The sequence below is a fragment of the Neolamprologus brichardi genome, chromosome 20, assembly GCF_056152115.1.
Source record: "Neolamprologus brichardi isolate AB-2024 chromosome 20, ASM5615211v1, whole genome shotgun sequence".
Taxonomy (NCBI): Eukaryota; Metazoa; Chordata; class Actinopteri; order Cichliformes; family Cichlidae; genus Neolamprologus; species Neolamprologus brichardi.
The window spans coordinates 27,299,318-27,314,109 of record NC_142123.1 but is presented as its reverse complement, the minus strand read 5'-3'; the positions used below and the strand labels follow the sequence as shown (position 1 = coordinate 27,314,109).

The 14,792-nt window shown below is 39.2% G+C and overlaps 2 protein-coding genes across 2 annotated transcripts; both read right to left on the bottom strand.

Moving 5' to 3' along the window:
• Positions 1-2,561: 2,561 nt before the first annotated feature.
• On the bottom strand, positions 2,562-3,972 carry tcf15 (transcription factor 15). The gene is made up of 2 exons (XM_006794090.3): positions 3,210-3,972; positions 2,562-2,803 (listed from the first exon to the last, which is right to left on the bottom strand). The coding sequence occupies exons 1-2, from the start codon at positions 3,687-3,689 to the stop codon at positions 2,741-2,743; spliced, it is 543 nt and encodes a 180-aa protein (XP_006794153.1). The 5' UTR covers positions 3,690-3,972; the 3' UTR covers positions 2,562-2,740.
• Positions 3,973-9,573: 5,601 nt separating this feature from the next.
• srxn1 (sulfiredoxin 1 homolog (S. cerevisiae)) lies at positions 9,574-14,551 on the bottom strand. Its single transcript, XM_006794091.3, has 2 exons — positions 14,275-14,551; positions 9,574-13,495 (listed from the first exon to the last, which is right to left on the bottom strand). Exons 1-2 carry the CDS (start codon positions 14,512-14,514, stop codon positions 13,286-13,288), a joined length of 450 nt encoding a protein of 149 aa, XP_006794154.2. The 5' UTR covers positions 14,515-14,551; the 3' UTR covers positions 9,574-13,285.
• Positions 14,552-14,792: the final 241 nt, after the last annotated feature.

Below are 14,792 nucleotides of genomic sequence, written 5' to 3'. Positions count from 1 at the left end.
GTGGAACTGCCGTCTGGCTTCATTTAAGCTCCGCTAAAATTCTCTGCTGGGACTGGGATGTCCAAGGAGGAGGAAAAACTTACCAAAGTGAAGCGGTATCCCTTTGCAGTGATCTCCACGTGGATCCTCTGGACGCTCGCCTGTCAGACATGTTAAACAGATCCAGACTGATTTTTACTGACTTTACTTGAGTTCTTTGTTCCCGCCCTTTCCTTCTGATCATCTCCGCCATCTTTTTTTTTAATCTTTCATCTTAGTAAAAACTAAAAAATTGTTGATTTGATTGAACACTCAGTATTTTGTTCGCTCACTCTGAAAAGCATCATTAGAGATCCGTACATCTGGGTCCCAGTGCCGGATGATGTCAAGACTGGCGATGACCCAAAGCCCCGCCGCACAGAGAGTTCCTCAGAGAGGTCGGCTGCGTGTTGTTTTCCCTTCCTCTGCCTACGTGACATCTTCCTGCCGGGGGGAGCCTCAGGGAGCCATCTGAGGAGGCCCGGTCCCTGAGTGAGGAGGACAAATTCGACTTATCCTGACAGAGCAGGTGGGGGAGGGACAGCAAAGGAAACTCGGACCCCCAGCATGCACCTTTAGCTGCCTTAAAATTAACTTTCCATACAGCCTCCTGTTTCACCAGGGAGCCTTCTTCTGTCATTCGGAGGACTGAGTTTGCAGTCTTATTCAAAGAGATGCCAGAAGGGAACTTGGGCTCAGCTGTGTGTCGCTGAGCTGCAATCTGCCTTTTACAGCTTTCATTACAGACTGGAGAAGAAGCCCACAGAGACTGGGCGGCTTTTGCTTTGCAGCATTATGAAATACAGACACATGGCAAATTAAAGGAAAAAGTTGAACCCTTGACCCCTACAGGTAGGGGATGTTTTTTGTGCTGTGGGGAGCATTTCACAGCCACTATTTGGGTCTGGTTGTATTTTGATTTATTTATTTAGTTAGTTATTTTTCGGGGGATCATACTGGTTTAGATAAAGTTATTGAAGGCCACACATTGGACAAATTAATCAAAAAATGTTTATAGGAAATAAAAGCACTGCAAACATAAATCAAACTAAATACTTAATAAGCATTTAAACTACTCTTCATCTTGCCAGTTATCTGGTGTGCATGTATGTGTCTTAGAGAAAAGCTGCACTACAAATCAAGTTACAGTTCTGAATTATCACCTTTATCCATTTAAAGCCTGTTTATCCTCATGGAAAGGTGTCCTTTGGGAGGATAATGCCCCCCTCCACTGGAGTATTATGATATCTACTGGAATGCTTGAAAAGGGATAATGTGATAGATATGTGATTGATATTGGCATAGCTATGGAGATTGTGGAAGAACATGTTAGACAGTGCTCTCCAACATCATCACCATCATCATAATCATCATTATCATCATCATCCTCAAAATGTCAAATGAGGGAAAATCTTTTGGAAGACTGGTTTTCCTTCCCTCCAGTAGATTTTCAGGGGCTCAGAGAACAAGTGCCAAGGGACACTGGAGCTTTTCTGACAGCATGTGGTGCCTGAACACTTTACTGGGACATTTTATGATAACATTTACTTTATCTGCATTTGTCAGTGAAAGTTATCTGAATTTGCTATGTGCTACAGAAACCAGAGTGCACAAAAAGATGGCAAACACAAGAGAAAGTTCTCTTTTGCTGCTGAAAACAAATAAAACAGTAATCATTTGTCATGCTGATAGCGATGTGAGAACCTGAATATCAAATACAGAGATGTTTCCTACTAATAAGAAATGACATGATAAAAAGATACATATATTGAAAATCTGCTCTGGGATTAAATTTGCGTCATTTGCAGTCACTAAGTGTCACTTAGCTTTCACTTCAATACTACACTGTGACCTCTGACCTCTCACCCCATCTCCCTGTCTTTTGGGCCCACAGCAGTGATTTATCCCTCTGACATACCAACAGCTGTGTTGGGGGCTCTGAACAGAGTGTGGGCTACTATTTGCCGTGACTAATCGATAACAGACTTCAAAAAAATACCAATCATGAGTTTTGGGAAAAACACACCACTCAGTGACACTGGAAACCCCGAACCTTTTGCCGTGGGTCTGCAAGGCTTCATAAACAACACACTGGCACCATCACTGTAAACAGTGGAAATGTTTGTATGTCTGACATCTTTCAGCAAAGACATAAAAAAAACATTTATACCTCCAAATTTGCTATTAGAGTCAATGTTTTCAAATGTTTATTAGAAAAGAGCAGCAATTTTGCAAACTGCAGCTGCTTATTGTTTAATTTGAAGTACTCTTTTTTTAAGTGGGTGGTGAAATAGAAGACCTCAACAGATTGTTGGTCTCAGATATATACACTCCATTAATCTCCTCTTTAGTGCAGGAAATCTGAACTACATTATGATATGATTCAAATCATTTTGTTTGTGTCAAATGTGTTGTTGTTTTTTTTCTTTTAAAGACGGGAATTGTTTTTGTTTTATAAAATATACTTTATTTAAAATGTTGCCAACAAAAAAGACACCAAACAAAAAATAATCCACAACTTTTAAAAAAAAAAAAATGCACTGCATCTTTGAAAGGCTTGTGCGTAAATTTCCAGTCAAGTATAAATATCCCTTTCTTTGGTTCCATTATTTGATCCAGCATGTGTACAAGTAGATGAGCACGCTCTCCAAAACCAGCTTCGACTCTTCCCTGAGAAAGTCTTTGAGGGTTTTCAGGCTGTCAGTCATTCACTGGTCTTCAGTCAGCGCGTCATTCGCAGCGGACCAAGCCCTCGCATTTTCAAACAGTCTTTTCCATCTTTGATCTGGAAAGAAAGACATTCTTGGGTCATATATAAGCACTCCAAAAAAAACAAAAAAAACAAAAACAAAAAAATCTGCGCCATAAAGGCTTACAAAAGCGATGTCACGTGAATAAATGTAGTTCCTACAAATCAACAACTAAGTGTTTTGCGTGGCTCTGGTTTTCTTGCAGAATTAAAAAGACACTATGTGTGAGGAATTTAAAGTGATGGTTAAGAAATGCACTGTGTTATACTGCGAACAAACATCAGCATAAAAATACATAGGTTAAAAAATGAGCTGCACTGCTAAGTAATAGGCATGCTGCATTTCATTGCGCACGATTATTGAGTTAATATTGTTGGCATTTTTAACCCAGCAGTTAAATCTAAGTCTTTTAAATCGAGCTCTGACATATAAAACATTTACCCCTTTTCTCTGGTTGCTCAAACAGAAGGTGCAGATGGTCCGCGGCTGCTTCTCCCCAAACTCTCCTTGCGCATGGACCCCGCCGAGGCACGGCTGCCCATCTGCGCCACCGTCTCCAATCAGAAGCACGTTGGCCAGATGAGAAATGTAGCTGGATGCCAGTCGAAGAGTTTCAATCTTGGAGAGTTTTCTATCCACGGGCTCTGTGGGTATGAGAGTCCGGAGAGCCGTGAAAGCGGTGTTGACACTCTGCGTCCTGCCTCTCTCCCTGGCGTTAGCCGCGCTCCTCTGTTTCACGACCACCGCGGAGTCTCCTTCCAGTTTGCTGGAAATCCGTCTTCGTTTGTCGGTGGAGCTACAGTAACTTTGCTCCGAACTGCCATCGCTCTCGCTGCGGTTCTCATCGTCCTCGGAGGTGACAGTGAAGTCCGAGTAGATCATGTGCGTCGCCACAGGCCGCAGCATGGCAAAAGTCATCATTGAAAAAGTTACCAGTCCTTACTCCAGATCCGCTGTGCAACCAGTCGGAAAACAACTTCAGGGACCGTCCCTACCTACATCTCAATACGGCACAAAGCCTGCTACGTACAACCAAAAACGTACGGCTCTAATAAAGCTCACCAATTTCTCATAAGTCCGTTTTGCAGGGCCTATTCAGGGATGGACACAGACTACCTGGTCAGCTGGGCTCTTATAGCTGGATGGGAGGAGCTGACAGCAACATTTACAGTTACACTAGCCTCTCCAGTGAAACGGACTCAATAAACTGCGGTCCTTTCCACTTAAAGGGGAAACGTTAGGAGAGACTCAAGAGAGAGTTGTTAGAAGAAAAAGGGATCTCTGGAGACTCACAAACACAGTGTGGTCACCAAAAAGGTGGAGCATATGGGAATATGACATCTAATGTAATAGCAGTAGTAGCTAGTAGGAATAGTAGAATTTATTAAGTGGCATGGCAATGTTATATTTATTTACTTTAAACCACTTTAAATTATTCATTAAGTCTAAAAATATTAAAGTTTTTAATATCCTGATTTGCCTTGTATGTAAAACCAAACTAATAATTGTTAGTAAAGGGGAAGTGGGGTAAAAAACACTTATTTTACTCTATTTATTTTTGTTTAATTTTATTTGTACTTATTTTAACTGTAAAGTGGCATCACACAGAAGCATTCAAAGTACAAAGTGTAATACTGAACTAAATCTACTACATTCCAGTACTGAATCCCCATGCATGAGATGCAACCATTCTTAATTAATATATAATAAAAGCTTCATTAGAAGTTGCATGATTGGAAATGTTCAAAATTCAAAGCACTGATCAATGTGTAAAGCTTTAAAGGCATTTAGGTACTGAAGTTTGCTCTCTAGTTATTTTACAGTAAATTTGTTTCTGCCGCCCACCAAGGTCTGTTTCTGTGTGCTGGTGAAGCACATCGGTAAACACAAAAACTAAATTAACTTAAAGCATACACATGCAGTTTATAAAATGATTTCTCCACTGTCATATTTGGTAGTAGTAGTAGTAACAATAATAACAAGAATAAAGTATTTTTATTTTTATTTCTGCTTTGGGAGAATACATTAATTATATCTACTGCACAGCAACAAACAGATTTAGACTAGCTTGAGTAAATAATACTATTGTTGTGTCCCCATATTGAAAGCTGTTTTTAGCTCTTACTGAGGATCACAGGTCACAGTGGGAGAAAGTTAAGTAAGAGTAAACAAACAATGAACAGATGATCCTGGAATCACAAGAATTTACTCAGTTGCTGCCCATAGTTTAAAAAAACAAAGTGGTGCAAAACGGATGATGAAGCCACATGAGCAGGGGCAAGTCGGCAGCATGTTCAGCCACTTCAGTGTGTCTCAGCTGCATCAACAGTCAGACACCCAAACTGTCTACTGAGGGAGGGCTTACAAAACAAAATGAATCAAACACAGGACCCCGCAGAGCTAGAGGCTGTGTGAATGTTCAGCTTCAGAATTAAGATACTCTCTTCAGAGATTCAACTTCATCTGAATTAATTAAAAATATTATGAGCTACAGAAGATACGCAAAACGATTTTAATTTGTTTTGAAATCTGATGATCCAGTAATAACACATTAAAGGTCAACGAAGCCGCTCAACTATTAACCAACAAATTAGATTGCTGTACGGTTAATTACATCTATCGCAAAGTCTTGCCGGGAATTTATTATTATCTTTGTGCAGTATGTGAATTTGCAGCTGCTCCGGTTCACGTGCCCTACAGTAGTTTGTGAGAATTCTGACTTGGCACCAAGATTAAGCTTTCTGAGAACAACTCTCGCATTTCATGGAACTGTGATAGACTTTTGTGTCTTTGCAAAAAGGAGAAGCTCAAATTATCTAGAGTGATGAAGTAAAAGCATGTTGTGTTTGCCACCCACTGAGGTCTGTATCATTGCGCTTTAGATATCTCTGAGAACAGCAGATCACACAGATGAAGGTTTTCTGTGTGAGCACATTTTGCTGTTCTGTTGATGGCTGTCAGGGGTGCAGAATTCTGTATATAAGTTTGTGGTCTTTAAAGAGGATGAGAATTGGGACTAAGATCCTGTGATTTTTGTCTGGTGAGGCTGACATTTCTGGCTTTAGGTACAACCAGGTAACCAACGCTCATATGCTTACCTTTGTTTTAGGCCAGATTGTTGTTTCCTGTTGCGTAGCTTTCTAGTCCTTCCAGGTATTTCTCATGTCTTCCTCTTGCTAGTTCCTTTTTTTTATCCTAATGACTTGCGCTTTCCTGTATGATTCTATCCTTGAATTAAAATTATTTGAACTTTTTTTTTCTTTTGCTGGTGTCCTGCATTCAGGTTCTCTTTTTCTATGAGGTATCTAGTCTAATGAGTCTGGTGCTAAGTTAAAACAGCTTCTGATTGGACTTTCATGACATTTAGTACACACCCTTGGGATAAACAGAAATAAACCATTGATTTTCCTTTACCAAGGACCAGGCTGCATCTGTTATTAATGCCACACACCGACATTTTAAGAAGGTTGCATTTAGTGCAGGAACTGCTACTTACAGTCACACCATGCATTTTTTTCCTGTACAAAAACACTACTACTGCAACAAAACTTAGAAAATATACTTTGTTAAATAGATGTAAATTTACTAAAGCATGAAATGGTTAGTCATTTAAAAGTGGCTTTAACCTCCTAAGACCGAAACTCTTCCACGGCATGCATTTTTAATTTCTCTTTGATATTTTGGCTAATTGGGGCCCGATGAATGTAAAAACAAAGAATTACCAGATTTTTTTTTACCTTATTTTTGTTTTTAAGAAAAATGAGAGCCACATATGAGGATATTCGTTTAAAATTTTGATAGAACAGTAGCAGTATAATGTCCTCGTAAGTGGATATCAGGCCCTTGTAGAGCAAAATTGAGTATTTTGGTCTAAATAACCAAAAATCGATGTCCACATATGTGGACACCAGGTCCTAGGAGGTTAATAATACTAATAATACTAATAATGATAATGAAGTACTTTACTATCTTGTTCTGCTTCTTGTAAAACAATATATTTGAAAATTAATCAATAATTACAATAATTACATTTCAGCATTAAAAAAAATGTTTTAGGTAGGTGTGCCTACTGGTGAGTTAACCATTACAGAACCATGAAAAATGAATTGGTTAATTATCAGTACTGTAACCGTAGGGCGGCTGTGGCATAGACCTTACATTGGGTGGTGGTCTAATAAATTTGTTAAGCACTGTACATCAAAAATGGACATTTCCGAGTATTTGAATATGCTGAAATGAACATTTAGATCAAAACAGATATTTGCTCAAGTGCAACTTCAAAGAGCTAGTGTCTAATGAACTCCACAATTAGAGCGGATAAAAAAAAGTTGAAAGAAATTCACTCTATTTCTTTCTGAGGTGGTAAAGGCACAGTATTGTCCAGTCTTCTATCTTTAAATTCTGATTTATGTCACTGACTGCTGTGCAGAGCATGACAACACCACTTTGGTGCTCTGCCCCATTCCTTTGATGTCCTGTGCTGCTGACACAAAACAGATGATTAATGCCCTTTTTAATGAATACATCCCTTCAAAGGGCATGTCTGGTGATACTGTGTTTGTTCTGCTGTCAAGAAATCCACTCATATGCTAGAAAATCAACAATGGACAGTTCCTACTAACCAGTGTTGCATGTGTATTAGCAATTATAGTTTATTCCTCTGTGACATCAAGCTCCATTGTTGTTCAAAAGCTATTAAAAAGACATCAGTGGGCTCAACACTATTGCACAATGTGACACGTTTCTTTTTTTACAATCAGTATGGGCTCTGAAGTTTATTTTGAGTTGACCTCAGACACACTTTCCTGCTGTGCTAAATACACATTTTAACACTAAATCTGGAGCTCAAAGAGATTCCAGTAAATGCAGTATTTTGTCCGGTTTAGTGATGTTGGGTACACTGAAAGAAACTAGCCATTTTACAGATGATGTATTGCATTTGTGATCAAATTACATCATCAGTAGCTCAAGGCTTGCAGCCACAGACAGGCTGGAAAAAATTAAAGTATCAATAGAAGGGACTTATTTATTGTGGGTCTTTTAGGATTTGGGGGCTTTTTTTTTCAGCAGCACTAAGGCTGGGTAAAGATTCATTGGAAAAAGATGCTCACGGTCATTTGACCTTAGATTTTGGGTGCATCACCCACCTCAAGAGGTTTCTAAATGTCTGTTTCGTTTCTCTTGTGTTACTTACCATCGTGTTTCTTCCTCCCATTCAAAGATCTTCTGAAATTGTAGTTCACACATAAGAGCTCATAGCACTGTATTACCCCAATAGAGCACTTTGCTCTCAGACTGCTGGTTCTTTGGGTATATAAAAGCACAATGGGAGGCAGAGTTTTCAGACCTCTCTTGTTTGGAACCAACTCTCAATTGAGAGGCAGACACCATCTCTAATTTTTATGGTTAGGCTTAAAGCTTTCTTTCCTAAAGCATATAGTTAGAGCTGGATCAGGTGACCCTGAATCCTCCCTTCGTTATATTGCAATACCTCGAGGCTGCCAGCTTCCCATGATGCGTTGAGTTTTGTGTGTTTTTGTCCTGTTTTCCTTCCCTAACCTCACTTACTCAACCTGGTTCTGCCGGAGATTTCTTCCAAGGGAATTTTTCCTTCCCGCTGTCACCAAAGTGCTTGTTTATAGGGTCTCATCTAATTGTTAGGGTTTTCCTTGTTTTCTATATATTACTGTAGGGTCTTTACCTTTCGATATAAGGTGCCTTGAGGCAACTGTTGCTGTTATTTGGCGCTATATAAATAAAATTGTTACAGATTTTAGGTTTATAAATAAGTTTTGAGAAGATGAGTCTTGCTATTCATACTTTCATTAACGCACACTTTCCTTTTCACAGTCTTCAGTTTATGAGGGGCAGCCAATCAAAAGTAAGTTTCCATAAGTGAATGAATGGAGGGGCTGTACCAAAGTCCAATAATGCAAATATGGTTTTGAAAATGAAAAGAATCTGTTCCCTTTAACAATAGTTCTGTTTTGCATTAAAGTTATTACATGCAAGCTGAGCAAAAATGTTGTATAGAGTTTTTCTTTGTCCCCTGGCTGTATCATATTTAGCCGATGCCACAACAGGCGTCTTGGGCTTTTTCCTACACCTCCAACTAAAGTCTACAGAGCAATTCTAGAGAAGTAAGCAGATGTTAAATACCCGATAATTGATCACTGACAATGCTTTCCAATTACTTTGATCATCATTTATAGTGGAAACTCTCCAAAAGAGCCACATCGCAGCTCTGCAGGCTGAGTGAAATACAGCCTATTGTCATTAAGCCACATGAACACTTTCACAAAGCTACATAGAGTAGAAAGTTTGTGCACAATGTGTCTCTGTTTTGAGGTCAGAGGGTGGATACGGCGTTGCAAATCTGGCACAAATTACACGCCTGCAGCCACCAGCAGTCTGAGGGAATTCCGGATAGGAAGCTGTGAGAAGTCCTCATCGACTTAAACGGAGTTAAACCTAAACTCTTTCAAGAGGGTTTGGCTGTAATGCCTCCCCAAGTGGAACAAATGTGTGAGCTGGCTAACCAGAGATCATTTTTCAGCTTCATTTTAAAATGTGGACAAACTAAACAAGGAAGCCAGAATCAACTTAATAGTATGTAAGCAGTTTGACTGCACCACTGAGTCACTTTCTAGATAAAGATTGATGACTTTATAATGCATTTTGAGATGAATCTGCCACAAAAATGAAATCCACAAACATGGAGAAAAATCGATTTCTACACAGAATTTTACTGGAATATCTGACACAACAATAAGCTGGTTAGTATTGTAGAAAATTGCATCATTTTAATTCATACAGTTCTATACCATTACAGGCATATAATTTCAACAATGATAAAAATGTTTTTCAATAGGATTTGGATGCTGACGTGAAGATGATACTCCAGTTCTTTTCCAGCAGATATGACCAAAACAAAGTGAAGATGAAAGACATGTTCTGATTTTTAGTGTGTGTTTTTTGGTTGTTTTTTTACTGAATCCAAGATATTTGATGTCTATGTGTTGCACACACAAAGCCTGCTGTAATCAGAAAAGGTTCAAAAGCCATTCATTACTGAAGTCTAACGTTTTTAATTTTTTAAAAATCTGAAGCCACTCTAACAGCTACATAAACAAGATACTTGTTTTCCTTAATTAGTGCTTTTAATGTGAATAGAGCTTTTAAAGTCCAACATGTTTATTAACTCTTCCTAACCTCCTCATTATAAAAGTTATTGCTTAGAGCCCCACAATCTGCATGGGCTCCCTCAAAATAGCACAAGAAAGGAAAGACAGTTAAGATACTGTCAGAACTATTTTATAAGTGTGCACATCAAAAACATAAATTTTAATATCGGTCAATTTGTTTTATAGTCTTCCATTATTATTCATGCTGATGTTTGATACAAAAATAGCCAGTTTTTGTTTCATTTGTCCACTTCTGTGTATTTGTTTCGGTGTTTCTTTTTTTTTAAAATATTTTAACTACATCAAACCCTGTTCAGTGCAAAAAAGCATCACCAAATAAAAGGCTTGTAAACATGAAGTAAATACCAGTAAAAGCAATACAGCAGCAAACAGCCAAAAAGTAAATGAGAAATGGAAATCCAGTCTATGGAAGTGGCGTGGCCTCAATTTATCCGTGTGCTATCCTGGTGCCTCGTCACGCTGCTGTGGTCACATAATGTTTTATTGATCAATGTGTTGCACTGTTTTAATAAATAAAATAATTTCCTCAGGTACAGGAGGAGGCTCTTTAAATAATCATAAACTGTAGGCGTTTCTCTCTCTCTTTCTGAATAATGACAGCCTTCAACATGTGATTAAGCTCGGAAACAGGAAATTGGCTGAAACACAAGTCGGGCAAACAATTGGCAAGAACGTCACCAACCACCTCTCCCAAAAGCAAAATTCATTTGTGAGTTGCGTGTGTGTGTGTTAGAATCCATCCATTTGCCTCAAACAGTTCCTCTTCTTAACCCTCAAATCCCCTTGATCTGTTTAAATCCTCAAAGATAAAGTGTGCAGAACCACCCATGGAAACCGCTCCCCTGAAGCAACAGGTGCAATGTATTTTTTCATACCAGTATTGCGTGTCAAAACCCCTTTGAGGATACGGTTACTTCCAGACAGTGAGGGAGCCACAGGAAATCTTCTCACACGCGACGATTCAAAGGTGAAATTTAGAGTCCTTTAGGGGCCGCTCGGTAAAAGCTGCCCCGGGTCTCCCTTCACTTCCTTGATGGCCACAAAGGGAGATCAGCAGGTTGCTCTCAGCTGATGTTGGAAAGGCCACGACTCAATGTATAGCGTACTTATATTATTCTGTAAGACGACAGTTCCTTCCTCTAAGACTGAGGCAAAGGAACTGCTGTCTGGCTTGATTTAGTAAGCAAGGCCTGCCTCAAGGTCAACGACAACAATAAACAAGGTGCTACATAAAAGAGGTGTGCATTTATTTATGTGAGGTAGGGCAAGACAGAAACATTTGTAGTCCAAACCATAGCCTAAAGAGCGAGCAACTAATCAGGGTATTTTTCGTATGCATCTGAGATCGCCTTGGTTAAAGTATTTGATACGAGCTGACCAGTACAATGAAGGATCCTCCGCTTTCTTTGTCAAAACACAATCTGGACGGTTACACTGGGGATCACTTTGAAACAACAGAAAGAGACAGACTGACGGCAAGCACAATGAGCAGATTCAGCAAGACTTAACATCTTGCATTTTGTCAGCTTGATGTTCTCATAACACCTCACTCCTTCGGCAAGCCATCTGGTCTATAGGCTCCTTTCTATTAACTCGTTGTCTTATGCTGTCTGGAACATCAAAATCAAAGTTGACTGTGCATGAACAACGTGGGTGAATATGACTGAAAAACTGCAGGGTTGTGTGACACCAGAGCTACAGGGATTTATAAAAAACGGAAAAACAGCAGTTTGGAGTAATTGTCTCTTAGTTATTGAAAAGAAAATATGCAGCTGCAACATAAAGTCGTCCATTTGATTCTAAAATTATAACTAGATCCACGGGGACTTTCTAATACAATTCAGACAAAAATAACTTCAACCAGCGACAGGGAAGGTGTATTTAAATCTTCCTCAGTACTCAGAAGCACCTCAAGAGGTGAATTTGAAGAAAAGCCACTGGTGGATACAACAGGCTTTTTTTTTTGTAAGCAAGTGTCACAACAGTAAAAGCACATAAGTAAAATTAATGATAGCTGAATTCAGTTTCACTGCTTCCCTTTCTGCTGCCGCGCTGTGCAGGCTGGCTCGCTGTCACAGGAGAGCTTCGACAGAAATGAGAAGTTGTTCATTTTATCAGCAACAGCTGTGCTTTTTCCAACTTTGACAAGTAAAAACGTCTGCTGTGAAAACACCTGATCATCTCCAACCATCCTCCACTGGGGGGGTGGGGGGGGGGTGGGTGGTTACTTGATTATGTTTACAGAATAAACACACTGCTACAACAACTGCTTCATCATTTAAAAGACTGATGGGGTTGAGCTGATCCACTACTCGCATTTGAGCAGCCAATAACTTTTGCTATTAGGCGCTACATTTAGCATCAAAATAATGAGTAACTGGCATTATATATGCAAAGATTTAGATGAAGCAGAGTTGAGACACCATAGAGGATGATGGAAAAGAGAAAATAGAGGCTCTACATGCTTTAAAAAAAATTGATGCAAGTCGTATTCTCTTTACAATTTTTTGCAGCGTTGAATCGTATACATATGTAGCATGTCTTTGTTTATGTCACTTTTTAAGAAGTTTGATATTATAACAATCTTCTTCACATCATCTTTATGATATTAGCAAACAGCTGAGAATGCTGACTTTATTTATATTTAACTTTATTTCTTTTTAAAAAAATGAATCATTAATAAATGTAGGTAAATTAGTTGTAATATTTATTCCTTGATCACCAATAAAACCAGCAAAATTGAGAGCTTGTAGTAAATTATTTTATATAGGGTTATACTTTTAAAATTGGGTTTATGGAATAGTTGGTGCCTCGTTTTTTCTGACAACTCATCTCGCCTTTCTCCTTACATGAAGTAAGATGATCGACACTCTCACTTTTGTCTATTGTTATTGGGCTCGATGCTAAGGTTTCATTTTATAGCCAAGATGAAGATGTGCTAAATTCATTTTCTCTTTCATACTTTCACACTATAAGTCGATTTAAGTAAAAAAAAAAAAAACTTATCTTAGCCCAATCTCAGCCGTCATATTTTTTAAATAAAGAACTTTAAGAAAACTGTTAAATTTGTATGTGCAGATGGTATTTGGCAACATTAAAGCTATCACATGATTAACATGCATACATACAAGCTGTTTCAAATCACAAAATGTAACATATTTAACTAAAGAGCTACATTTCCCCCTGCTGGCAAAGCCTTTGCTCCGCAGTCACTAACAGGAGAGTTACAGCCATATTATGTATGATCCACCTGAGGCAAGTACATTTGAAGCGGGGGTGGAGTGGGGTGAAAATCTCCAAGCTGCTCCAGCATCACCGCAGATCAGGCGTTGAAGCCCCCAAGTAAGTGCTTAGGTCTGTGATGTTAGATTTGATGATCTTTGCTGGAATGGTCTGCACGTTCAACCTCTGATAGGCAGCAAACCTGTGACAGCCTCCAAAGGAGTAGTAGTAATTTCCTCCCTCGCTGCCTTTGATCCAGAGCACATCAATAGGAGGAACAACGCTGATGTCTGCCGTCTCCTGGAAGGAAAGATAAAGTGTCAGTTAAAGCCTACAACAAGGTGTGGAGTGAAATTTAAGCAAGTACGACAAGAAAATGTCTTAAAGTAAAAAGTGTCATACATATATTCTATTTATTGCCTCTTCTGATAAACCAAAGGACTATAATAATTCTAAAATCTTCCCAATAAAGTGAGGAAGGAACTATTTCTAACTAAATATATATTGATTTTTGAAGAAAATCCCACCCTTTAACACCAATCCTGTGTAATCTCTATCTATCTATCTATCTATCATACTGAAACAATGTGCTATATTGTGATTGGCTCAAAAATACAAAAGTCAACACTTAATAAAATACCAGCTTCTTTTGATTTTCTTTTTAATGAGGTGACAGCCACTTTTCTATAGTATGTTTTGCATACAGTGAAAGTGGAGGAAGCAGAGAAGCCATGCAGGTTAATGCGGGGAAAAATACCTGCCATGTCTTCAGCTGGACCGGGGGCGCCAACGGTCTTTATCACAATTACGTCATTTGTTGGGAGGAGTTGGGGCAGTGTTTGGGAAGTTAAAAAGGCACTTGGAAAGCAAAGATGTTTTCCAATGTTTGCAGATGTTTGTTTTGTTTTTTTCTTGTAACGCAACAGTGCCTAGTTTAGAGTATTTGGCACTGTTATAGTAAAACCTGTCACTACAGAGGTGTGTAGCTAAACTGAGTAACTCAGCAGTGCAGTGGGCCAATATTTACCCTGAAACTTCATAATCCACAAACAAATGATAACATAAAGCAACCGTGTCACCCTTATTGTGTCCATCAAGCTCTGGACTTTCTGCTCGTCCAGCACTGGAGGAAATGGTCTGATGATGACCTGCATCGGGATGTTATGGACCTCCTCCACGGTGTCCGAGTGAATCGACCTGTTGTCGGTGCTTTGGTCACCGACCGCCGGTCCACGGTCAGTGGGCGCTATCGACATATTTCTGCCGGTTACAAACACCAGCTTCAGCGGAGATTTTGCACCACAGTACAGCCGAAACATTTAGCATACCCACCGACTACAGTACACTCGACTGTTTCTTTACTTCCTGTTGTTAAAAATGAAAGGTTTTGATTGGCTATTTTCACTGTCAATCACACAGTTGCCATGCCCTCTCGAGGGCAGCGGTCACAGGGTTTCAACCAAAGTAGACTTTAGGTGTGCGTTTGGTAGCGTTAAAAGACGTGTAGATATAACACATGCCTGCAAAACTGCTGTGTCCCATTAAAATTCACTCCAGAAATTAATCGTGCAGTTATGTAGAGCTGCAACAACCCCAG

Bases quoted from the DNA above. Each gene is read 5' to 3' on its own strand.
- tcf15 (XM_006794090.3), bottom strand. From the start codon at position 3,689: ATGATGACTTTTGCCATGCTGCGGCCTGTGGCGACGCACATGATCTAC. The intron at 2,804-3,209 runs GTAAATGTTTTA...CTTTCTTTCCAG, and splicing joins TGAGCAACCAGAGAAAAGGG to ATCAAAGATGGAAAAGACTG.
- srxn1 (XM_006794091.3), bottom strand. From the start codon at position 14,514: ATGTTTCGGCTGTACTGTGGTGCAAAATCTCCGCTGAAGCTGGTGTTT. The intron at 13,496-14,274 runs GTGACACGGTTG...CTTTCCTTCCAG, and splicing joins GCTTGATGGACACAATAAGG to GAGACGGCAGACATCAGCGT.